The following is a 24,564-nucleotide window of genomic DNA, read 5'->3' as shown; positions in this document are numbered from 1 at the left end:
GCTGGAAGAGAATGCATTTTTATTAAGGAAGAACCGGTGAAGAGTTGTTTATTAAACAGTTGCGTTTTTATTTTAAATCCGTTATTATCAAAGATCTTTTTTTATAATCGTAAACTTCTTAACATGACTTGCTATCATCTCGTATATGTTTTTCGCATATTGGTTTTTATAAAACGTTGCTGATGGTATTTGAAAATGGGGTGTTTTAAAAAGATTTTTTTATGAATTTTTTGTTTATAAACTCGTTTTTCTTTTACTTATGAAATGCTTTAAAAAATATACCAAAATTGCTGTTGGCTTCTTATTGCCTTGTATAATGCTATAAAAATTTCTCTGCTCATCGTTTTGAAATAATCTATTAATATTATAATCCACGATCCCATTTAGCAATCTGATATGTAACAAACTACTTTGATTAAATATTTCATTTCTTCTTCGCTCTTTAAATACTGCTTGTTTTTGAATCCGTTTCTTATTATCTTCATTATCATTGTTTTCGTCGTAATGATGTTTCAGCACCAATGGAAACTATATAAATTAAATACAGCATAACAAAATTCGTTCTATTTTTAAGATTATGTTGTTTTGTTTTGTTTTGTTTTTGCGTAATAAACTATTTTTGTTGTAAGTTGCTCAAAAAAATCAGGTAATGAAGCTTTGTTTGTTTTGTTTTGTTCTGTGTTGTGTATCGTGTTTAGTTGATATCTTAACTGATAATCCAGAAGTATTTCAGATGCTTAGCCATTGATGCGCAAAAAAGTTTCAAATAACCCGAAAGATAATACATTTTGCCAAGACTCTCTTAAACAACTATCGATCGACATACATCTGGTTTGGCTAACATTATAAGACATTATAAGACTATCCGTTTAACAATGTTTAACATACTTACTCATTGTGTTTAGCTCTAACTTTCTTACAGTGTGTGCATACCTTTTCGTTTGAATATTAACTTTGATTTTTAGAATTAATGCTGGCGATGAATCGCAGCGTGTGCTTCATATAAACCTGCTAGACTGCATGTGTTCCGTATGTCTATGCCTATACGTGTGTGTTGTGTGTATATAAAGAGTATAGTTTATATTTTATGTGTATGCGCTTAAGTTAGATTCTTGTTAAAAAGAAACTTTCCTTTGAAAACTTCAGGTGTTGCTTGTACTGTCCAGTAGAATTAGAATACAATTACATAATTACACATTTATTATGCTTACGCGATTTCTGAGGGTCGTTGGCACTACGTTTTAAAAATAATAGTTAAAATTATAAATAAAACAGACAAAATAATATAAAATCAGATGGTTAGGATGGAGTTAAAAGTATTTTTATTTAAAATACAACATTAAAACGAATGCACGTTTGAGCGCGAAATAAAAACGTTACAACTAAAAAGTAAACTAAAATTATTTAATATATAGTGAAATTAACTTTAAATATAAAGCTACTACTATATGAAGGCATTCGATAACGTACAAATAATATTATACTTTAAAAGGCTTGATAATTTTCAACAGCTTACATATGCACACAGACTACTGCCAGAGGGCAAAACAAATTGTACGTTATATGCATGATTTATATAGAACTATGTATGGTTATCAGTCAATGAAGTCAATGTCGGATGAGTAACTACCACGTCTATGCACATAGCGCCACTTCTAATGCTCTTTGTTCAACGTTGCTTAGTGTATGTTTCCACTCTTTTCCAAGAGATTTAAGATCGCGGGTTAACATCAAATGGGTAGATTTATGATTTAAAAAGGAAAAGTAGCTCTTTAAACGACTTCTTTCTTATAAATCAACCCACCCTATAGCTGCTGATGATGGTACTACAAACTATTAAACTACAAACGAAACTTCTTACGACAACGCCGATCAACTGTCCACTACTAAGCAAAAAGCTTCAACTGATTTGTTCCAGAGCCACAGAGCCGTTGGCTGGTCTGTGGCTTAGTACCGCTTCTATAAGCAATTCGTAGATTCCTTGGCGTCGTCAATGTTGGTGTGGTTCTTAATCAGCAACTGGGTTGAGGGGTACTTGTTTAGCTGCGCAAAGCGCTCCATCACGCACGAAGAGCTGAGACGGGCCTCGGCGTCGTGATCCCAGCACTCCTCCATTGTGTCGCAGAATACATTAAGTCCCTGTAAAAGAGTTACAAGTTATTTTCTTGATCTAAAAGCATTATCTTAAGTCACACTCACCGGATGAGCGCGCCAGGAGTTGAGCAGACGAGGACGCAGCTTCTTCATTACCACGCTCTCCTGAACTTCGTCCAGCGTCGGCCTCTGGCCCAGTTCGGCCTCAAAAGGCAGCTGGAACTCGCCGACGGGTCCGGCAAAGTCACACCGTGACACCATTTCCCAGAGGACTAAGCCGCACGCGTATACGTCTATACGTAAGAAAGCGTCCCTATTGAAATTGATGGCACCCTCAAGCACCTCAGGGGCCATATAACGACGAGTGCCTACTTGACCGTGTGTATCGCCGCAGGGCTTGCCCGGCTGGAATATCATGGCCAACCCAAAGTCAGCAATACAGGCGGTCAGATCGCTTTTAAGCAGCACATTCTTGGACTTGAAGTCTCGATGAGCTATCGATGGCTTTAGCCCATCGGTCTTTGAGGCGGGGATCTCCTCGTGCAGATGTGCCAGTCCATTGGCCATGGACTCGGCGATGCGGCACAGCTCTGGCCACGTAACTGTGTGCGATTTGAGGTAGTCGCACAGCGATCCGTTATGCTGGTAGGTGGATATCAGCCAATACTCCGGCTTGTCCATGTGCTTCTCTACGCCCAGGAACTCGAGGATGTTCGGGTGGCGCATGCGCGGCAGCTTGTAGATATCGTGCTCCGTGGTCCATGATTCTTTTTCCTGCATGCGAAAGATCTTGACGGCCACATCTTGATTGTTGAGCTTGGCTTGCCACACATCACCGAATCTACCACAGGCCTTCTGTTCCAGCAGCTGAATGGGACGGTTGCTCAGCAATGGCGAGGAGTTGGTGATCTCAGCCTCGTTCTAAATGATTTAATGTGGCATAATTAAAATTTGTATTCGCGGCAACATCACAGAGATACGAGTACGTACCGTTGGAATCTCGTAAAAGTGCGCCTGCTTGCGGCGGCGGTAGAGAAGAAGGCCCATGCCAACGATGACCATGAGCACGCTGAAGACGGAGGTGCCAATGTAGATGTATATCAAATTGCTGCCATCCTGCGTCTTCTCCTTGGGCACTGCAACGATACAAGGACACACACGGGAACGAACATTAAAGAGGGCTTTAAACGCTGCCTTGCCACAGGTGAACAACATCTCGAGTGGCGGCATGCACCTGCAGCTGCTGGGGTTGCTTTGAAAGGCAAAACGAAAACCAAAAAACGAAAGTTCGCCCCCAATTTCGCATCTCTTTTTCCCCTCATTTTGTTTCGAGATAAAAGCGAGCTAGGCCCAAGAACAAAACAACAAAGAGCAGGGCACAAAAGACGCCCTAGCAGCGCAGGGCTTCGAAGTCAAAGGCAGCAGCAACACCCCAAAAATAAAAACAAGAAAGGATGCTAAAACGAAGTCACTCGACTCTGCTATACTTGGTATTAGATAACAGATACTCTATTCCGTTGTTGTACGTTAAGGCTGCACGCCATTTAAATTGACTTAAATACTGTAGAGTAATCTAGTAATAAACTCTATTTTAATCAGGAGCCTTTATAAGCGAAAAGTGATTCAAACTGGATTTCTACCAAATAACTGCCCCTTTCCGTTACATCCTTCAAAGCAAAGGCATTATACCCGAGCGCTTAAGAAGTACCTTACTATAAAAATAAAAACGAACCAGCGAACGTGCACAGGAGGGCAGAAATTGCAACACATGCGGCTCCAAAAGGGGTTGCTGGAGGCTGGGGATGCAGCAAATGATGGGGGAGCGGGCGCCACTTCGCGTCAAGAGTTCGTTAACACGAAAAACGCTGCCTCGGATGGCAGGAGTGGGATTTTGTAGGCGAAGCCTACGCCCTCTTTTTGCAACTTGAAGATGCAATAAAAAAACGAAATAACAAAAACAAACAAAAAAATATACGCAAACGGAAAAATAACAAAATTGGGGTAAACACTCCAAAGACAAATCCCCAGCAGCAGCAAACGATAAACCGAATCTGAATCCGGATTCAAACCCACCTTGTGTGGTTGCCTCTGTGGTGCTTTTGATATATTTATGGTTGGAATTGCAGCGGGATCCCTTGCAGCAGCAGTAGTTGAGGTTTCCCTGCCGTGGCTCCGCACTGGTCACGCACTCCGTCTGATTGCACTCGTGCATGTCCGTGAAGCAGCCCTTCATCTTGATACGCAGTGCGCCTAAGGGAACGGAAGACAAGAATCCAAATCAATCAGTATGCCTGCAAAAGCCTTATCTTCTGCCCGGCTCACCCGTTGTCTCGTTGACCGTCCAAAGGACATAGCAGCTGGGAAACTTATCCGCCTCCACCTTACAGTGCTCTATCCGCGTTACACATCCCTGGGTTGTGTTGCACATCTTCTCGTCAAAGTGCTCGCATTCTATGATCCCGTGTCCTCCGGGCAGGATTGATCCGTGGATTCCAATTAGGCAGCAGACTAAATGGGTGCAATGGAAATATAGATTAATATTCTCTTAAGATTATGGCAGTCAAATAAAACAAGCTCTGAACAAAATACCAATATTAAAAGTATTAGCATTTGCAAGTCCTGAAACAAATGATCTCTCCTATGAGTAAAGCCCTGCAAAAAGTTAATCACAATACTGTCCTATGCATAAACCTAGTAAAAGATCAAAGTTAATGGAATTATCGGTTGGAAGTGCTCAAAGGGTGGGCAAATAAAGAAGTCGAGCCTATTTGGGGAATACGGCTAAAATGGAGGGCGCTGGGCGAGCTCTTTGCGGGCGCTATCCTTTGTACACATATCGCATGCCCAGCAGCAGGAGTAGCGTCCTAAGCTGGGGCCTCTGCCATTGAAAGCCACCCCATTTGGGCACGGAATTAGCCCCACTGGCCACACACCATCCTTTGAGTGGGCATGGCCCCAATGCACGGATATGCAGTGCACAGTGGGCCTGATGAGAGGTTTTAACTGATAATGAACTTCTTAAAGGTTTAATAAAAATATATATATTTTTATTCGATTTATTGCTATAGAAGTCAGCTTCACAAAGCGATAAAACATATCCTTGAACATCAACATCAAACTTTGAAAACGTATCTTGTAGCGAATACAAGTGGTTTTATTCTACGATACGTTTATTAATAATCCTTGACCACTGGATGAGCAAAGTGCATTTGATCCTTTGCCACAGCTTTTGTCCCACTGTCCTTTAGGTAATCGGATCGCTGGCTATGTGTGTGTGTTCGTAAGCGTGCATGCTTTATAGTAAAGTAGATACATAAGCAGGCACATTATGCACACAGAAAGGGATGGGTTTAAAGTGGCGCTTGTGCGGAAAAAGGAAACAGCAGCAGCAGAAACAACAACAACAGCAGCAACAGGGAAGAGAGCGCACTGCGCCAGAGAAAGAGAGAGAGGGAGGTATCGCGAGCGAAAGAGAGGGCGAGCGGTGGAGCAGAAGGGTGGGAGAAACCAGAACCTGCCATACAACAAGTTCCTAATGCAGCAAAATCCATTCAAAGAAATGCTCCGCGTACACACACATGGATCAAGATTGGGAATTAGGCATCCGATCGATTAATACCTAGTATGCACTTTGATTAATATCTATTGTTAATAAATCTTTCGAGTTTTAACTACACTTTAATAATATTGTTGGTTATATATTTTGACAACCACGAGATAAACGGAAAATAACAGTGGACAAAGCAATCACAAAACTAATACACCCAATACGCTTCGGGCGCCATGTGATATTAATAAAGTAATGGCATTACGCTGAATGCATCAAATAACAGGCACGAGTGGTTATAAATCGAAGTCGGCTTATATTACAGCGGAAAGTCGGGAAGCAAAGACAAAATATAGTATAGTATTATGTATATATAGCAGAGCGACTAGGAATTAAGGCGCCAATAAGTATGCACCCACACACTCGCAGTGCAATACATACCCAGCGTTAGCTGCGCCGTTAGATAAAGCAGATCGTATTTGGACATTGTTATCGCCTAGGCCAACTTGTTTACAGCACTCGTCGCGTATACGTAACGCGAATATTTAGATGAGTTGGGGGACAGGTGGAGTGGAGTACTGGGTACTGGTATTATTATTTTGGCACAGAGTTCCTGTTGTCTTCGCACTTTTTTAAGTGTGTATGTGTGGGTGGCCGAGTGTGTGTGCGGTGCCTTGGCAGCGATTTTGCTGGCCACACGCCGCTTGCATGCGCATTTCCGCGGATTATGCTCGACTTTTCGCCGCGACTCGATCGTAAGTTAGAGCGCCACTGTTGAAAAAGTGTTTTCGCGCTGCACTTTTCCGATTTTCACAGGTCTGCGAGCCTGTTTTCAAGCGATTTTTATGCGAGCACGTCTTTCGGTTCGATTAAATCTTTTTTTGTCGCGACGGGGCGGCGATAGCGATGGCCGATAGCCGATAACCTGAACTGACCAGGGCTGGTTGAAAGACAACTAAAATACTAGCTATGAGTATTGCGCGGCAGGTATTTTGAGGTGTGTGAAGTCTGGTCACGCTCACTAACAATTTTCTGGATTTTTCTTGAGGTGAGTGCTGCTGCTGAGCAAATTAAGTAAATAATAGGCAGAACAACAAAAAAACACTGTTTTTTTGTGCAAAAATATGAAACAATAAACAAAAGCCATACTTTTGCATTGAAACGCACTCGTTAATAACAGATATCACCTGTTAAATTACCTGTTACTTTTCACCCCCACCAAACATGGCGTCGCTTTACAGTTTATTGCGTCTTCTCTTCTTTCCAGCCAATTTCACAAAGCAAAGCAAGCAACTAAAAGATGACTGGACGCGGAAAGGGAGGCAAAGGATTGGGAAAGGGGGGCGCCAAGCGTCATCGTAAGGTGCTTCGTGATAACATCCAGGGTATCACCAAGCCTGCTATTCGCCGCTTGGCCCGTCGTGGCGGTGTAAAGCGTATCTCTGGCTTGATTTACGAGGAAACTCGCGGAGTGCTCAAGGTAAGTTTTGTGGAAAGAGGAGTTAAAGCGATGAAAAACCGGTTAATTCGTGCGAAAATTCACAGGTATTCCTTGAGAACGTTATCCGTGACGCTGTCACCTACACCGAGCACGCCAAGCGCAAGACCGTGACCGCCATGGACGTGGTTTACGCCCTCAAGCGCCAGGGACGCACCCTCTACGGTTTTGGCGGTTAAGCACGCCGTGTAGCCCCCACTTGATAAATAACCAAGGGGTTAACTTAACTACATTCAAATTACTTGATCCAATTGAATCTTAATCAGTAGTATTCAACGCAAACTTAACCGATCGCAAATATTTTATAATTCCACAAATATACGGACTAAATAAATCAAAAGATATCACGTAGACAGCTCAAGATCATATGTGCATCTTCACTTGGCGGTTAATCAATAGTCCTCCAAAAATAAGGTCCAACAAGTTGACGTAGGGAGCACACAAATAACAAATCTTTAATGGAAATCAGTAAGACCAATGTATATTTTTGTACATTTTTGGTGCAGCTTGAATTCGCAGAGGGCAGGACGTGCAAAGAGGAGAAGGTTCCTTTTTGAACTGGTACTGCCCGGGAGTACGACTGCAAATTTAGCTCTCCCAGTGTGGATTCCATCGAATCGAGTTGGCTGCTTTGTGGTGGTGGTGTTGCTTGGCTTGTACTGCTCGGCGGAGGAGCCAGCAGAGGTGTCGCTGCTCCGGCTGCGAATGGCTGCTTGGATTTTGAATGGAAGAACCTAAAGTTGCGGCCCCTAGGCGCTCTGTTCCCGCTGCTTCTGGAGCTGCAGGGACCTGTAGACTTCTCCCGGGGATATGACCTTTTCGTCGCCGCTATCGCCCGGCACTCCACCGCCGCCGGCATCTCCGTCACCAGCCTCTTCTGTCAGCGACATGGATTCCGATTGCTTGCGCCGCACAAACACATGCATGGAGGAGTATTTCGAGTTACTGCGTAACGTGGATTCCGTGGCCTCCGTCTCGTAGTCGGAGTTCTCCAGCGTAACGTCCGTTGAGGAGAATTCTTCGTAGCGGGACATATACGACTCCATGTTCATGTCGCCGACTGGAACCTGAAGATCGTCTTCAGGCCGAGGTTTAAGGCGCTTTTTCCCCGTTTTACCAGCGTTCGCTTGACGCTCCAGTTTGCTGACGAACTGCGCCACATGTCCATCACCAACGCCTGCGCCACGTTTTTGGACCAAAGCCTCGACCAGGTGAGACGGTCTCTGCCTCCTATGGGATCCGTCACCCACGCCCACCACATAGCCTTTCTCGTAGCCTCGCTTGACTGGCTGCTCATGCTCGTAGTTGTAGCCATAGCCCGTATCACCTCCGCCCTCGTATCGCTGGCCAGGATTCACCATCACATGGTCGCCAATGTCCGTCTCAAATTGCACAGAGGGATTAAGTTTGAACTGGGGACAGATGGGTTTTCGAACAGGTGAATAAATTAGTAATACTGGTAATTGTATAGACTTTGAGATACTCACATCTCTCTCGTTGGCAAACTCGTGATCCGACTTGGACTCGCGATTCTTGTTGGCTGCCTCCTTGGGATTGTTTTCCGCATACTTTATCTCACTGCGAACCTTGCGCACCTGGAGCTGTTTGCGTTGAACCTGCATCTGCTGTTCGTAGTGCAGCTGCTCCTCGTTCTGCGGCTCCGAATCGGATTGACTTTGCTCCGGTTGCTGCTCATCCTCCTCCTCATCCTCCACCTCTACCTCTTCCTGCACCTCGCGCAGATTTCTCAGCTGCTGCTCCAAAGAAGGATGCTTGATCTGCATGGGGGAGGCTTGCCGGAGCAGCTGCTGCTCCTTGCGCAGTGTGGCCATCTCGCTGCGGGGTGTGACTTCTGGACTGGTGACCGCACTGTTGACCAGCCGGTTGAAGTGCGACTGTCGGTAACTCTGGGAACTGTAAAGAAATTCCATTAGATTGGCTTCGATTTAAGAATTGAGCTAGCCCACTTCTTGATGACTTCTGGCATGACCTCATTCCGCGCCACATATTCCCTGGAAGTGTTCGTTTGTGATCCCCCCTCCATGACCTTCTCTTGAACCATGTGGTTGGAGTCGGATCTCATGAGTTGGTGGCTAAGCTTCTCGTTCAGCTTCTCGGCCTTCTTGCGCAACGTTCGCTCGAAGGAGAGCTGCTCCTCCAAGGCTTTGGTGTGGGACAGCAGTTGGGAGACGGTGACCTTCTTGTTCTTCGGCAGGCTCTGCAGCCCGTTGACGCAGCTAAGGTCATATTCCGGCTCCTGTTTCTCCTCTGGTGAAGAGCCCAGGCGATCACGGATACTCCGCTGCAGGAACTTACTGATTCCTTCGTTGTTTCGCACACTGAAATCCGTGATGGCCGTGTTCAGCTCCAGGCAATCGAGAATCAGATTGGCTCCGATGTCCGTCAGGCCGCAGCCCTCCATGTCGATTTCTGTGGGGTATTTGATCTGTATGGATCGCACTACTCGGACTCCACTTACTCTTTATCCACGCATCCTCCTTCAGCACCTCGGTGATCCATCGGATGCCCTCGTCGCCAATCGCCGGATTGTCAGCCAATAGAACCGTGCGCAGTCCGCCAATCGTGTTCATATCCACGCTGCGGTAGCGGAGAGACTTCTCCCAGCCCTCCGTGAATCGGGTGATCTTTTGCATCTGGGGTACAAAACACATTTGGGTTAACTAGGCCGGTCTTTAACTGAATATACATCATGTTATGTTTGTATGAGCCAAGCTTTGTAGCACCATCATTGAGGATAATAAAAATATGCATCGTAAGCCATTGAAATCGCCGGGATACATTTTTGGAAGGATGGATTTAAAGGGATTAGGGGATTACCTTGAGCATGTCGGCCACGTGCTCGGCTCCCTTGGCAGTGAGTCCGCATTCAGAGACGTCAAACATTTCGATGCGATTCAGGTATTTGGCGGTGTTGCATACGACCTCGCAGCCCTTATCACCAATGTTGGATTTACGAAAACTCACTGTTTCGAGGCATTCGTTGTCGGCCAGTGCCTGTGAATGGATACATGTGTACTGATCTCGACTGCCAGACTTCTCAACCCACCTTGGCAATGGTCTCGATGTAGCCATCCTGCAATGGCAATCCCTCCAGCTTCAACACACTTAGATTTTTGTTGCTCGAAACACAGTTGGCAATCGCCTGGACCAAACTGTTGAATATAAATCGGGTGTAGATCACTGGTCGCTGCCGAAACAGACGGGCACGTTTCTCTGTGTCAATGGGGTCAATGTTGGCTGCCGAAGAAAAGGAATAAAGGAAAAGGTATCATTCACACTTTATACCCATGCTGATCACCACAGATCACCTACTTTGTGGATATGTGCGACGCAGGCGCACCACCAGATGCTGGAGCACGAGGTCATAGTGGAGTGCCTCGGTCAGGAGCTGCCAATCGCTGACCGCCAGCTTATCGCCGCACAGCTCCAGAAAGGTGGTGGTCGCATTCGACTTGCTGCGGATGTCCGGCACCGGCGTCAGGTTCTTGGCCCGGCACAGCTCCAGATAGCGGAAGTGGAACGAGCGGCTCTTGCTGGACTTCTTCACCAGGGGTGGAACCGACACTACCACCGTGTTGGCCTTCCGTGCTAGCTCCCCGGAGTGGCCTTTTCGCATCATAGTCACTCGAGCCGCGGACATGTTCTATGGAAAGTATTTATGTCAATTTGAGATACCAAACAATCATCCCATTTCTGGATTAAGTTAATGGCAAATTAGATTGACAGTGTTCAAATTATTAGGCAAGTACTGTTCCTAGTGATATTTAAGATAGAAACCCAATTAAATAAGTTTCAGTTTGCTGAGGATAATAAGATTTGGAGTCCAGCTATTACCACAACACTTTAGGTATCTTATTTTCAATAAACAGATTAAAATTGGCTTGTTTGGTGGAAAGCTCAGTAGCTTGGACCAAGTGTAACCTTCAAATTGCATGAGCGCACGCACTTCCGGTTTCCGCTGACCGCCGTTTCCGAAGTCTTCCCGTCCTTCCAGTCTTCCAGTGAGCGCCCAGTTGCGATCGAGTAACGAGTAACGCAAATTGTAAACAAACAGAGCTCGCCCACCGCCCACTTGGAATTAGCCGGTGGAATTTACGGTTGGCTAATTACTCGCGTGCCGCTGCTGCGTTACTCTCTCTTCAGTTGCAGTTCGGACCCGGCTATATCTTTCTCTCCCGTCAACAGGGTTGCCAGGCCATTTCGGCCATAGCGCGATTCCAGTAGAGCTGCGAAGTCTCGTTAGCTTGTGTTTTCCAAACTCAACGTCAGTCGTCGAGCGGCTGTTGTGGTAAACACTACGTTCAAAATTCGCTTTCCGCGCCATCAACACTCCGTTCGGTTTTCCGTTTTCCGTTTTCCGTTTTTCGGGTTTCGAAAGTGCAAAATAGCCACCATCGTAATTTATTCGTTTGGCCAAGAAGCCGACACACTGCGTGTTCTACGGCACGTTCCGTTGTCGCTGGCGGCGCAAAGTGCCATCAAGTGATCTGACCACCAGTCCAGGTTTCGAGGCCCCTTACCACCACAAAACACCACTCTTTAAAGTCGAGTTCCGGTTCGTGCATTGCCCAATTTCGAAGCGTGCGACACGTTTATTTTATGCGGTTTCATCGTGTACTCCATATGTGTGTTCTGCGGGGTTCTTTGACTTATGCCTAATTACCAGTGACGTCGAAGCCTTTTCGAAAATGTGTCAGCCACGAAATTCGTCAGTTGTCTGCTAGTTGTTGAAAGACACTCGAGTGTGACACTGTTGGTTGGCTTCCAACAAAATTACAGCGAAAAGGACCCCACCAGAAGACCGCCAAAGGATACTCGGACAATAGGAATATCTATTTAACAGGGGTAAGTAAGCGAAACCGGTCTGCATTCCTGTCCTGGCATGTGCCTATCCTTCGATGAGGGGCATAGTTAGGAGGCTTCCTTGCAAGGAGTTGTTGGGGGTGAACAAACAGAGCACAATCGAAGAAAAGAAACTATAGGCAAAAGGTCGATCTACATATACATAATTAAAGAAAGAGTAATTGTAAAATAGTACAATCATTTATATTGTTATACAAAGATATGACCCCTGTGCAAAGACCTTCTATAATTATGTTTGCGTTTAAAGGGCGATCCTTACCTATCCATGGCATTAAATGGCATTATGTATTATTGAAAATGGAATGTCTATTAGCTCATTTAAATGCTCTCGATTGAATAATTCGCACTTAGCTTGCGAATTCCTGCGCACGGAAGCCTGAAGTTCAACCTCAAAGTGGCTGCACTTCTTGCAATACTGCGAGTAAGGCCAGAGCTCGTGTCAAGGACTTGGCTGCTCTTCCAAGACCAGCCAGTCCAATAAATTGTTTAATTACCCCGAAATGTAGAAATACTTATACAAAGCAGATGCAAATAGAGAAGTGCAAAATCTTAAGCCAGAAAAGGAGCCGGAGTGTAACGGACAAATTGCTCACGACACCAGCGATGAATGTATGAATGTGTAGTACAACATCTAAGCTAAGTCTCGGAGCTTGGCTCGAAAAGTGAGACGGATGCGGGCGTCGCTTGAACCCGGGCTATGAGTCAAAAACCAAGCCACCGCAACGGAGTCAGCTCAACAGCTCCGCAGCTCCCCAGCCGCACAGCTCTCCTGCCCCCCACCTCGTCGAGCTCCTTTTGTTTGCCAGCCAGCCGGCAAACAATCGTTGGCTGCTGGCGTTGAACTTGACTGTCGGAGTGCCGCACATATCGGAATCGATGGGCATGACAAAAGGGCCCTAATACGGGGGAGGAAGTGTTCAAATTGGAGTACTCGGAACGCCTGAGCGCCAGGGGACGGGGAGCGATTGTTTGCTCGCGGGCCGGAAACTGGAGGCAACATTGGTCACAACACGATACCCGCCAATCTCGATCTCCACTCGGCTGCACTCGGAGAAAAATTGCTAACAACTTTGCTTGATATATTTTAGCAGGGTTATATGATGTCCAACGTTTTCTAATTAATCGTGTTTCATAATCCTGATCTATTTCTTACTACAACATATAGCTATAATTTCGTAGGATAAGTATAACTTATCGTATGCTAGCTGAAGATATAGTGCACCCCAAACTTTTTTGCTAGCAAGGTACCTATTTTTCCGAGTGTACATATGTGACTGTCTCTCTCAGGCGGGCTTAACATATTTAATATAATTAAGTAAGCCCCTGGCTGCCGTGGAAAGTCATGAACCGGCGATTATTGGGGCTGGAGAAGGGGTCGGGTGGAGAAAGAGATCGGGGAACTTGTCGCCGCGGCAGACAAATCAAAATTGTTTATTGGGATTTCCATTTCGGTGGCGATTACCTTGAAGCAGCCAGGTTTGCTTGCGGTTAGCCCAAAAGCCGCAAGATTGGCGACGCCAACCGCCGTTGGATACCGCGTACGTTGGACACATTTTCGCGAAGGATTTCACTTTTTGGCCCTCTCGGACGGGGTCAGAACTTGTCCGAGCGTGAACTTTGCTGCTGCTGCGACCAGAGTCATTAGCACCGAAGTTCGCTCGGTTTCGGATTGAGATACATCACATGTGTATCTCGCAGGTCGCAGAAAGGCGCCGTCGTCATGGTGGCTGGGCCACTTCTGCCACTTCAGCCACTTTCCACTTACGTAAATCCGAGGGGAAATGGCAGTGCAGACCCTTGACTGATTTTGCTGATCTTGCCGAGGCGGCGTAACTTATTAATTTGCCTTAATTCAGTGGGTTTTAGCTGTGTGGAAAATTGGCAGCAAGAAAGTGGGAGTGTGTCTGCCACTAATGGAGTTAATTAAACTAAATGGGATTTTGAATGGTCTATTTGGAGGAAAGTGATAGCCCACAAATTGGGCTAATGAAAAGTGTGGCGGAACTTCCTTTGGCCGTATTTCCTGTGTTTCCTAACCTTATTTTAATTTCCTTTTTTTACATATATAACTAATTGGAAAGCTATAAGATATTGGGTCTGCAGGGCGTATGGGGGTTACTGAATACGTTTCAAAAACAGTTGGGAAACTCACATAAACAACATACATATGTAACAGAACAAAAGCATAAATAGTTATGTACCAAGTGAAGAGTTCTCTTCATTGCGATGGGTGAATAATCGACAGCTATGATAACCCCGATTCGACTGAGGCAGTGCAGCATGAAATTGCCTGGGCAGCAGAGCATCCAAATCCCTGCATCGTCCAACTGACCAAACAACCCAATTGCCGGCGTTACACAAACATGCTGGCCACGGATGCATGGATAATTATCCGCGGACGGCGATGGAGAGAATCAGCCGCCCAAGAGCAGAAGATGCGGCAGATACAGATACAAGATACAGATACGAGTACTGGGAGTGGTAGTGGTAGTGGTGGCAGTGGCAGTCGCACCATTGAAAATGTTGCATGCGGCGCGTGTTGAAAGCGAAATCAGGCGCAGATTGTGATTACTTTTGAATCACTTAACCGTGATCAGTTAAGGCGACTCTCTAACGACCTTGCTGCTTGCCACGATCTTTCCCGGCGATAAAGAGGTTGATGCAACCTGCTGTGGCTGCTACATAATTAACCATCCCAGATGAACTCACAAATCAATTACACTCAACGGAGGCATTTACGATGGCAACCCATTAAGAAATTGCCGAGCGGCAATTGCGAAATCAATGAACCACAGTTGGCAAATCTCGCGGATCTGCAGCTCAAACCTGCGATTGCAAATGAGCCTAACCGAGTTGAACTCGCGAACAATGGCATTAATAATGCATATATGCATCTGCATTTGACAGATGCAGTCATCGCTCTACAAATGCATTTTTCACACGCACCCCCCTGTGAAAAGATAAGCCGCTGGCGATGGAGGGTTTGCCAAAAGTGTAGCAACATCATTAAATTTGGGAAATTGTGGTTTTTTTCTTAAGCTTATGCATGATAGCTTTATCTTTTAGGGACAGCTTTCAATTTTCACTCCACTTGAGCGAGAACTTATGCGCAATTTGCTTGAAATTTGCAATGAGACAAATCTGGCACATGAATAAGCCAAAGTAGTAATAATTGCCGGGCAGTTTAGAAAACGTTCCGCTCGTTAAGCCACATACAAAACTAGAGAGAACGCTATAGTCGAGTTCCCCGACTATCTGATACCCGTTACTCAGCTATTCGAAGTGCGAAGGAGAGTCTTCAGCATATACAGTTTTTGGCGGTTTTGTGGGCGTGGCAAAAAGTTTTTTGGTAAATCGATAGAAATTTACAAGACTAATACCAAAATGAAAAAATATCAAAACACATTTCAAAAGTGTGGGCGTGGCAGCTTTGGGCGGTTTGTGGGCGTTAGAGAGGGCGTGGCAAAAAGTTTGTTGGCAAATCGTTAGAAATTTACAAGACTAATACAAAAATGAAAAAATATCGCAACATTTTTTAAAAGTGTGGACGTGGCAGTTTTAGGCGGTTTGTGGGCGTTCGAGTGGGCGTGGCAACATGAATCGACAAACTTGCGCTGCGTCTATGTCCCTGGAGTCTGTATGCCTAGTCTCAACTTTCTAGCTTTTGTAGTTCCTGAGATCTCGACGTTCATACGGACAGACGGACAGACGGACAGACGGACAGACGGACGGACAGACGGACAGACGGACAGACGGACGGACAGACGGACATGGCCAGATCGACTCGGCTACTGATCCTGATCAAGAATATATATACTTTATATGGTCGGAAACACTTCCTTCTGCCTGTTACATACTTTTCAACGAATCTAGTATACCCTTTTACTCTACGAGTAACGGGTATAATAACAAAATAACAATCAAAACCCGAAGGCAGCCGCGAAGAAACCCATAAAATTTCTTTAGCGGAATTCCAGGCTGGCGCTGAGCCAGCATTTAAGTAAACTAAACTGAAGTATACAGTATAAGCCAATAAAGAGCTGACGCTTAATTAATTTGAGCATAAAACTTTCGCAAAGATCTGCTGGCCAATCCGCTGGCCAATTCTCACGCAGAACAGACGGACATATAGAACACCTGTAGACCTGATTACTGTAGACACGCAGACTGCGAGTCCAGTTCCATTCGGGTTTCTTAATGCACGACCCAATTTAGTTCTTGTTTCTTTTTCGGCGAACGAACGAAGTTCAGCCCAGAACTTCTCTGGTGGATACCCCATCCCCATACGCATCACCACTTGAAGTTACCTTCTCGAGCGAAACTGCCGGCGGGTCACAGATCACGGCCCATAAAACGTGCGACATGTGGGGAAAATGGGTTAACACTCTCCACTTCTCCGCTTCTGTCGTAACACTCTGTCTATTTTCTAGGTGTCGCCGCTCGATTCCACCAGTCATGTGGTAGTGACTATAAGCAGTAACCCCAAGGTGTCGTCCCCAAAACGCCACACACAATGCACAACGAACCGCAGACGCAGTCGAATGGGAATGGGAATGGAATCGACAGCATGGACTACAAGAAGGTGCGCTTAAAAGGACGAAGGCAGCGACCTTTCCCTAGATACATAAGCTCCATCCCCATCCACATCCCCGTCCAAGTCATAATACTCACCACACTAATCAGCTTGGTTGCCTCAAATCGACCGCCGCGTTTCGCTATCGACGGCCAGTCGGAGATTGTACTGCGTCTGAAGGAGAGTCCTGAAACGAAAGTGGGTAAGTCAAAACCAAATATTAATAATTCAACTGATTTCTGAAGAACACATTCAGCTGATACATTGAAATCATCTTATCACATAATTGTGCAATATCAGACAGTAAGATTGTTAACTATACTCGTATAAAGAATGGCAGCGTGTCATGCCTCAACAATTTTGAGCTAAACTTTTTCTTGCAGATGTGCAAAATAAAGTATCTGAGTATAAGTTCGATCTGATATCAAACATTACAATGTGTCGTGTCTAAAATTGGTTTGCTTATCCATTTAAACGATTTATAATCAACTTTCGCTTTTCATTTACTTCCTATAAGAAATCTGAAAAACGCAATTAAAGATAGTAAATGAATTTTGGTTTAATTTTTGCACTTTTTCCCTGCTAAGGAACCCTGATATACACGCTAAAGGGTTACGATCCGGACAACGATCCGCTGACCTTCGGCAAGCGCAACTCGCATGATAGCGAGATCATTCGGATTGAGAACACGGGTGGCAACGAGGCCAAGGTCTTTTTGGCCAGGGAACTGGATCGGGAGCTGCAGGACGAGTATGCCATAGTGCTGACGCTGACTGACAGCCACTACAGTGATCACAACTATGTGACGCAGAGTTTTTTGCTCCTGGTGGAGGACATAAACGATAATGTGCCCACCTTTCTGCCCTACCAAAACGCCATTGAAATACCGGAGGGCAGTGCACCGGGAGTGGTGAGCACTCTGGAGGCCACGGATGCGGATGAAGGGGCCTACGGCCAGGTGGTTTACTATCTGCAAGAGCTGGATGGCGACAACGATGTGTTCTCCATAGCTACCCACCAAGGAAAGGGCATTTTGAGGTTGCAAAAGGAGCTGGACTACGAGAGGAAGAGCCTCTATCAGCTGAGAGTCCTGGCCATCGATCGTGCCAATCAGGGACCGATCAATACAGGAACTGCTGCCATCCTGGTGAAGGTCAAGGATCTGGAGGATCAGCCGCCGGAGTTCGTAGAAGTGCAGGCAGTGGCCCGAATTGCCGAGGATGCTCCAGTGGGCACTAAAGTTCTGCGAGTTCGAGCTATAGATGGAGATCGTGGGATCAACAACCCCATAGCCTATTCCCTGGAGGCCAACGATCTCTTCGACATTGATCCGCACACAGGCATAGTGCACACGCTAACCAAACTGGATCGCGAGGAGCAGAGCGATCAGGTGAATGGTGCCCATATCCTGCGTATTTCGGCCACCGAGCTGACCAAGTCCAATACCCAAACGGCGCCCACAACAGTTCGCACCGAAGTTACGGTCATTGTGAGTGATGTGAATGACGAAATACCCACGTTTGGAGAAACAGTGTATCGTTGCGAGGTCAACGAGAATGCCCAGACCAACACCCCGCTTAATTTCATCGACGAGGAGGTGCAAAACGTGGTCTTCGATCACGATGAGGGTAACAATGGCACCTTCCGCTTGTTTCTGGATCCGCCCAACGATCTGTTCGAGATCGTACCTGAGTTGGCTGTGAATGAGGCCAACTTTATGCTGCGGGTGAAGAACTCAAAGTCCCTCGATTTTGAACAATTCACCGAGGTCAATTTTACGATATTCGCCAGGGAGGTCGACGAGCCCAGTCGATGGAGGTAGGCTTTTGGTGTGGACAATGCATATGGAGTGTCTACATAAAACATACCTCTTCTTATAGTTCCGCCCATGTGCAGATTTTCATACGAGACCAGAACGACAACTTCCCAGAGTTCAGTCAAACAGTCTACAATGCCAGCGTTTTGGAAAACAGCGAGCAGGACACAGTCATCACCCATGTCCAGGCGGTGGATGTGGATTCCGGGGATTATGGCACTATGGGTATACGCTACACCAACCTCAGAGGTGGCATTGCTCATTTGTAAGTTGTAAAATATAAACTTTTGGCTAGGGATCTAACATTCCTTTCCTTTCTAAGACTCAATCTGAATCCCATTACGGGAGTGATATCCATCAAACAGGCAGGTGGAACAGCCTTCGACCGGGAAATCATTTCACGGCACTACCTCACCGTAGAAGCCATTGACAACGCTGGTCAGGGCAACCGGAATACGGCCCAAATAATCGTGGACATCCTGGATGTGAACGACAACGCACCCACATTTCCGCAGCGGCAATACGAGACCAAGTTGCTGGAGAACCAGGCTGAGTTCGAAACCCCGCTGCAATTGGAGGCCAGGGACGCGGATCTCAATGGCACGGAGAACAGCCAGGTGACCTACGAGATTGTCGAGGGCCTGTACCGCTCCAACTTCACAATAGACCCACAGAGTGGCCTTCTGCGACCGGTGCACAGTTTTGATTTCGAGGAACTGGTGGATCGGAGCAGTCGCAGAAGTGATCCCCAGACGGGAGGATCCTTTAGCATTCGAGAGATCGATCTGCTGGTGCGAGCTCGGGACTCGGGCATTCCAATGCTATCCACTGTGGTTCCTGTGCTAATTTACGTGCAGGATGTAAACGACAATGCGCCGATATTCCAGAGAACCTTCTACGCGAAGACGGTTCCCGAGGATCTGCCAGGTGGGAGCTCGGTGCTGCAGGTAACGGCCATAGATCGAGACGGATCAGCTCCCAACAATGTGGTGGTGTATCGCATTCAGACGGGTGCCAGTGACAAGTTTATCATCAACTCGGAAACGGGAGTTATTTCCGTGGCTCAGGGAGCCAATCTGGATCCAGATCTCACAGACAGCAAGAGATCGCTCTACACTCTGTCAGTGGTGAGTTCAAAAGGGATTCCATATCCAGATTTTTGTATGATATAAACATCCTCCACAATTGCTTTCCACAGATTGCTTTGGATGGCGGATTGGGAAATTCGCAGCTGATGACAACATGTACGGTGAACATTAGCATCCAGGACGTGAACAATAAGCCCCCTGTGCTGAAGGAGATGCCAGCATTGAAGATCTTGGAGAACACGCCCGTGGGCACACTGGTGCACCGCATCCAGGCAACCGACCTGGACCAGAAGGCCATCCTGCGGTACAAGCTGAATCCGGAGCACTGTGAAGGTCGAACTGAAGAGGGTGCGCTGGTGAAGAGTAGCGAGTACGACTTCTTGGGCGCCTTCGAGGTGGACTCCATCGAGGGAACCCTCAAGGTGGTCAAGCTGTTGGATCGCGAAAGAGTCGAACATATTAAGCTGGCCATCACTGTGGAGGATCTGGCGGCGGCCAAGGGCAGGCAAATCGCAGAAGGATTCCTGGGCATTCAAGTGCTGGATGAAAATGATAACAACCCAAAGTTCCGACTGCCCTTTTACCGTCAATCGATCACGGAGAATAGCATCAACGGAGCAATGATTGTGAATGTGCTGGCCTCAGATGTGGACAAGAATCGCACCATAACCTATGCCCTGGAGGGAAATCCCACGTACCGATCACTAATGCACCTGGACTCCCAGACAGGGGAGATTGTGGTGGCCAGCAAGATTGATCATGAGCAGCATCAGTGGCTCAACTTCAGTGTGAGGGCCACGGATTCCGGAATTCCAGCCAGATCCTCCCTGGTGGATGTGTATATAACAGTGCTGGATGAGAACGATAACAATCCGTACTTTGTGGGTGGCAGCAAGAACTACACGATTAGTGAAAACGCAGCTCCTGGCACCAGAGTAGCCACGCTACAAGCTGGAGATGCGGATTCGGGAGACTTTGGCAAAATCACCTTCCTGATGGATCGCATCAGTTCGCAGGGAAAGTTCACCATAGATGCGGACACGGGGGTGCTAACGGTGGCAGATCGCCTGGACAGGGAGTCCAAGGACTCGTACAACCTGGTTATCGAGGCCTGGGATAACTATCAATTCGGATTCCTGGCCGGAGAGAGTCGAAATGCCTTCAAGCAGGTCTTGTAAGTTGTAACAACTTTTGCATTTGACAAACTTATTTCATTTTGCTCTTCCAGCATTTCCATACTGGATGAGAACGACAATCCTCCGGAGGTTAACTTGCCTATGAGTTGTGTGCTAATCACTGAGTACCACGAGTTGCATGAACGAGTGGCAAGCATAGTGGGCAAGGATGCAGATGACCCAACCACGCCAAATGGAAGACTTGATTTTGCCATTACCCAGGGCAATAAAGACGGTAAGAATTGTATGGATAACACTTGTTCAGTAATTAAATTCATCTGTACTTGAAGGCATGTTTGAGCTGCGTCAGATGGACGCTTGGAATGCCCAAATCTTCGCCAGCAAGAGTTTGCGCAATAGGTATGGAAACTATAGCCTTACTATAACCACGCGAGATATGGGCCTACCAGCCAATATTGTGCACAGCACCTTGGATATCTGTGTATCTGACTTTAATGATCACGCTCCGGTTTTCGTGAGGCCACTTCATAACACCACCGTTCGGATTCCGCAGAATGCGACGGTTGGTACCCTGATACTGCAGGCCTATGCCAGTGATGGCGATATGGGGCAGAATGCGTTGGTGAGATACAGGCTCAAACCCGATCCCTTGGGCAGCTACAAAATGTTTGAAGTAGACGGCAGCACAGGGGAGCTCTTCCTAAAGGAGCAACTAAACCGCGAAAAGCAGAAGATTCACGAGGTAAATGCATATTATACTGCATAACAACAAAAGGAGAATATACTACATGATATGAAATATTTTCCATTACAGATACGCATAGAAGCCTATGATCAGGGCTTGCCGACCTCGCTGAGTTCAGACTTGGATCTAACCATTTATGTTCGGAATGTCAACGACTATGAGCCTCAGTTCATGGTTAATGAAATATCCGTGAACTTCACGGAGCACGCGGATCCCGGGTCTGAGCGGATAAAGCTACCGGACACACTAGACAAGGATCAGTTGGACCTGGACGATCCAAATGATACGCCCAGCCAGGTGTGCTACTTTATAGTGAGTGGAAACGAGGCGGGATACTTTCGACTCGATCCCGAAACCCATATATTGACTGTCGATCGCGAACTGGATCGCGAGGTGGAAGCCAACTTTACGCTTTATGTTCGTGCCACCGAGAACTGTAGAAATGATTCCTTAACTGGAGCAGACAAACGTCGACGCATGGGGATCGAGATTAACAGTAGACTAGGAGGCATTGTGCATAACCAACAATTCGGCTACGATCGTTTCAAGCATTCCCGACACTTGAGATCGGCAGAGAGTAGTGAGTACGGACCAGAAGATGCAGAGATGTCATCGTATGAGGCCTATGACAGTAGTCAGGAGGATCCATCTGGAGGATTGGCAACAGCCCATCCAGAATTGGACAGCACCGTGGTGAAAGTGAAGGTGCGAGTGCTGGACATCAACGACAATCCACCGCGATTCCGTTCTAAAATCTTTACTGGTGGCATAACGACCAATGCCGATTTCGGTTTGAAATTCATGCGGGTGGAGGCTACGGATGCAGATGAAGGGGAAAATGGAAAGATTGGGTACTACCAAGTGGGTGAAATCCGTCAGACACTTTCCGAGGGATTGGAGAACGTACGCAAAGCGCCCTTCCTTCTGGACCAGGAAACCGGAGAGGTGCAGCTGAACTTTGACCCGCAGAAAGGAATGAAAGGCTATTTCGATTTCGTGGTGTTGGCCAACGACACCTCAGGAATGAAGGATGTGGCCCATGTGTTCATCTACCTGTTGAGAGAGGACCAAAAGGTTCGATTCGTGTTTAGACTTCAGCCGGATGAGCTGCGATCTCGAGTGTACTCTTTTAGAGAGTAAGTATCAATTTGTGTTCAATGAATTAGACCTCCTTATGTAATTCACTTTACCTACCAAAATTAGCACCCTGAGCAACATAACAGAATCGATCGTAAACATCGATGAGATTAAGGTTCATGAGAACAAGGATGGTTCGGTGGACAAGACAAAGACGGATCTGTACATGCATCTAGTCGAGCGGGAGGATAACTCCATTTACGAGGTATCCGAGGTGCTCAAACTGATCGACTCGCACATCGAAAGCCTGAATGGGCTGTTCAAGGAGCTCAACGTGCTGGACACGCAGGCGGCAGAGGCTCAGCTCCTGACCGCAGGACCCACCCGAGGTCCTTTATTCGTGTGGCTGATTTTCACCAACCTCTTCTTGGCCACTCTACTGGTGGTCACTATAGCTCTGTGCGCCTCCCAACGGAATGGATACCGCAGGCAGCTGAGAGCCGCCAAAGTCAATATATTCCGTAAGTACAGATCAAAATGTAGTAAAAATAATATATGTAATTATGGTTTTTCCTACACGAAACCCATTAAGGTGGCCACTCCTCGATGTCCCTGCAAAACGCCCAGGAGCCGGCCACTCGAGTGCCGAATACCAACAAGCACAGTGTCCAAGGATCAAATCCCATTTGGCTGAAGGGTTACGACAACGAGTGGTTCAAATCGGAAGAAAGTGGCAGGTGCGATAGTGGAATTCACTAAATCTTCCCCTACTTTAGTATAAAAATGTGTTTTTCCCTAGTATTGGCGGCCATGACTCTTTGGATGACAACTTTCTGGCAGTGGCCACACAGGATATGCACGAAACCCTCAAAGGAACCGCCAAGCTATTCAACAACGGCAACGATCTTAACCGACACTTTAACCTCTACAATCAAATCGACAAAATGACCAACAATGCTCAGATCCTGGCCCGAAAACTGGAGACCACGGAGTTATAGCACAAACAGTCCACACTATTTATTGCACCTAGGTTAAGGATTAGATTGGATTAAGATTAGCTCGTAGGAACCTTGTAAATATATCGAAGCTCAAAACACAGTTTTAGTCCTGCTATGTCCTACGACAGGCACATTCGTACAAATTAAGGAACTTGTATTAATTAATAAAGTAATAATTGTCGGTGATAACTACACATTATTTAAATCAATTTATATGGGTAAATATAGCATATGGTTAATATGCATAAAATGAAACTCACCTTTGATTCAGGTCCTCAGTTAGAAAATAGTCGAGAGCTTTGTGTTCCGCAATGATGATATAAAAAATATACGTAGTGCACAACTGGAGGTGAGGACCTTGCAGAGTTAGTAGGGTGAGGAGGAGTATGCGGCTATGTGGCCCACTTACCACGCTTCGGTATCCCCGTGGCGCCGCTCTGAAAACTGGCGGCAGCTTACAAACGTACAAAAAAAGTGACTAATCGGGGAGACGGCAGCTCAGATAGGCATTTGTATGCATCACAACCGACAGCAAACGACACGCCTGCTGGGGGATATGATGTAATAATCGCTGCTGGATATGGATGGGGACACCCCCCAGGAAGAGGAAAGGCCGCCATCAGCGGCACCACTCACCTTGGCAAAACGGGGATAGTCCGGACCAGATCTCTGGTCACGTTTTTGCTCAGTTGCTCTGGATGCTGAATGCTCCTTGCGATTAGATTCGATTGCGTTGGTGGTCGAGCAGGGAAAACAAAATAGAAAATATTTAATTTTCAATGCAACCTCTGAACTGGAAACCTCGACCGCAACTCGACGAAACGCACTGAAAGAATCCTGAGAAGGATTAGCGGGTTTCTTGATCGGCGGTTCCGCGGATGTTTTTGTATTTTGTTTTCGGGAGTTACTCGGAGTATGTGTCAAGGCAAACGAACTGTTTCCTAGGAGAAAATGATGTTGTTAAACGAATGTGAGTCTCTGAAAATCTGGGCACCGCCTGCCGAGATTTTCCCACATTCCCCCTTCCAGCTGAAAATTCCCCGTACCGATGTCCCATGGTTCAATGACAAGCCAGGATACTTTGGTTTTTTTACTAAAAATACTGTAT

General features: G+C 46.4%; 4 protein-coding genes across 5 annotated transcripts; 2 read left to right on the top strand and 2 right to left on the bottom strand.

Moving 5' to 3' along the window:
- Positions 1–1,299: 1,299 nt before the first annotated feature.
- Positions 1,300–6,530, bottom strand: LOC122621786 (activin receptor type-2B). The gene is made up of 6 exons (XM_043799763.1): positions 6,083–6,530; positions 4,417–4,602; positions 4,168–4,344; positions 3,085–3,230; positions 2,200–3,015; positions 1,300–2,139 (listed from the first exon to the last, which is right to left on the bottom strand). Exons 1-6 carry the CDS (start codon positions 6,126–6,128, stop codon positions 1,960–1,962), a joined length of 1,551 nt encoding a protein of 516 aa, XP_043655698.1. The 5' UTR covers positions 6,129–6,530; the 3' UTR covers positions 1,300–1,959.
- A 22-nt stretch (positions 6,531–6,552) lies between these two features.
- On the top strand, positions 6,553–7,500 carry LOC122621787 (histone H4). Its single transcript, XM_043799764.1, has 3 exons — positions 6,553–6,689; positions 6,909–7,121; positions 7,187–7,500. Exons 2-3 carry the CDS (start codon positions 6,942–6,944, stop codon positions 7,316–7,318), a joined length of 312 nt encoding a protein of 103 aa, XP_043655699.1. The 5' UTR covers positions 6,553–6,689; positions 6,909–6,941; the 3' UTR covers positions 7,319–7,500.
- Positions 7,501–7,625: 125 nt separating this feature from the next.
- On the bottom strand, positions 7,626–24,429 carry LOC122621785 (protein Cep78 homolog). 2 transcript variants are annotated; one of them, XM_043799762.1, is made up of 11 exons: positions 24,093–24,429; positions 23,866–24,003; positions 23,717–23,799; positions 16,695–16,783; positions 10,473–10,803; positions 10,207–10,397; positions 9,978–10,154; positions 9,619–9,793; positions 9,107–9,569; positions 8,627–9,053; positions 7,626–8,551 (listed from the first exon to the last, which is right to left on the bottom strand). In XM_043799762.1, exons 5-11 carry the CDS (start codon positions 10,798–10,800, stop codon positions 7,889–7,891), a joined length of 2,424 nt encoding a protein of 807 aa, XP_043655697.1. In that variant the 5' UTR covers positions 10,801–10,803; positions 16,695–16,783; positions 23,717–23,799; positions 23,866–24,003; positions 24,093–24,429; the 3' UTR covers positions 7,626–7,888. The 2 variants fall into 2 exon arrangements, with proteins under 2 accessions (XP_043655697.1, XP_043655695.1); XM_043799760.1 differs by having other exon boundaries at positions 23,866–24,000.
- LOC122621784 (cadherin-23) lies at positions 11,327–23,598 on the top strand. Its single transcript, XM_043799759.1, has 12 exons — positions 11,327–12,005; positions 16,454–16,798; positions 17,184–18,414; positions 18,477–18,677; positions 18,735–19,539; positions 19,611–20,674; positions 20,729–20,910; positions 20,966–21,378; positions 21,451–22,517; positions 22,585–22,979; positions 23,051–23,195; positions 23,258–23,598. Exons 2-12 carry the CDS (start codon positions 16,537–16,539, stop codon positions 23,454–23,456), a joined length of 5,964 nt encoding a protein of 1,987 aa, XP_043655694.1. The 5' UTR covers positions 11,327–12,005; positions 16,454–16,536; the 3' UTR covers positions 23,457–23,598.
- Positions 24,430–24,564: the final 135 nt, after the last annotated feature.

This window comes from Drosophila teissieri, chromosome 3R (assembly GCF_016746235.2).
Source record: "Drosophila teissieri strain GT53w chromosome 3R, Prin_Dtei_1.1, whole genome shotgun sequence".
Classification (NCBI taxonomy): domain Eukaryota; kingdom Metazoa; phylum Arthropoda; class Insecta; order Diptera; family Drosophilidae; genus Drosophila; species Drosophila teissieri.
The sequence above is the reverse complement of the archived record's forward strand: the minus strand, read 5'-3'. Positions and strand labels throughout refer to the sequence as shown.

Coding starts and splice junctions, on each gene's coding strand:
- LOC122621786 (XM_043799763.1), bottom strand. CDS start 6,128: ATGTCCAAATACGATCTGCTTTATCTAACGGCGCAGCTAACGCTGG. Junction 3,231..4,167: donor CACAGAGGCAACCACACAAG/GTGGGTTTGAAT, acceptor GTATCGTTGCAG/TGCCCAAGGAGAAGACGCAG. Junction 2,140..2,199: donor ACTCCTGGCGCGCTCATCCG/GTGAGTGTGACT, acceptor ACTCTTTTACAG/GGACTTAATGTATTCTGCGA.
- LOC122621784 (XM_043799759.1), top strand. CDS start 16,537: ATGCACAACGAACCGCAGACGCAGTCGAATGGGAATGGGAATGGAATC. Junction 21,379..21,450: donor AAAAGCAGAAGATTCACGAG/GTAAATGCATAT, acceptor TTTCCATTACAG/ATACGCATAGAAGCCTATGA. Junction 23,196..23,257: donor AAATCGGAAGAAAGTGGCAG/GTGCGATAGTGG, acceptor GTTTTTCCCTAG/TATTGGCGGCCATGACTCTT.
- LOC122621785 (XM_043799762.1), bottom strand. CDS start 10,800: ATGTCCGCGGCTCGAGTGACTATGATGCGAAAAGGCCACTCCGGGGAG. Junction 10,398..10,472: donor GCGTCGCACATATCCACAAA/GTAGGTGATCTG, acceptor TTTCTTCGGCAG/CCAACATTGACCCCATTGAC. Junction 9,054..9,106: donor ATGCCAGAAGTCATCAAGAA/GTGGGCTAGCTC, acceptor ATTTCTTTACAG/TTCCCAGAGTTACCGACAGT.
- LOC122621787 (XM_043799764.1), top strand. CDS start 6,942: ATGACTGGACGCGGAAAGGGAGGCAAAGGATTGGGAAAGGGGGGCGCC. Junction 7,122..7,186: donor AAACTCGCGGAGTGCTCAAG/GTAAGTTTTGTG, acceptor GAAAATTCACAG/GTATTCCTTGAGAACGTTAT.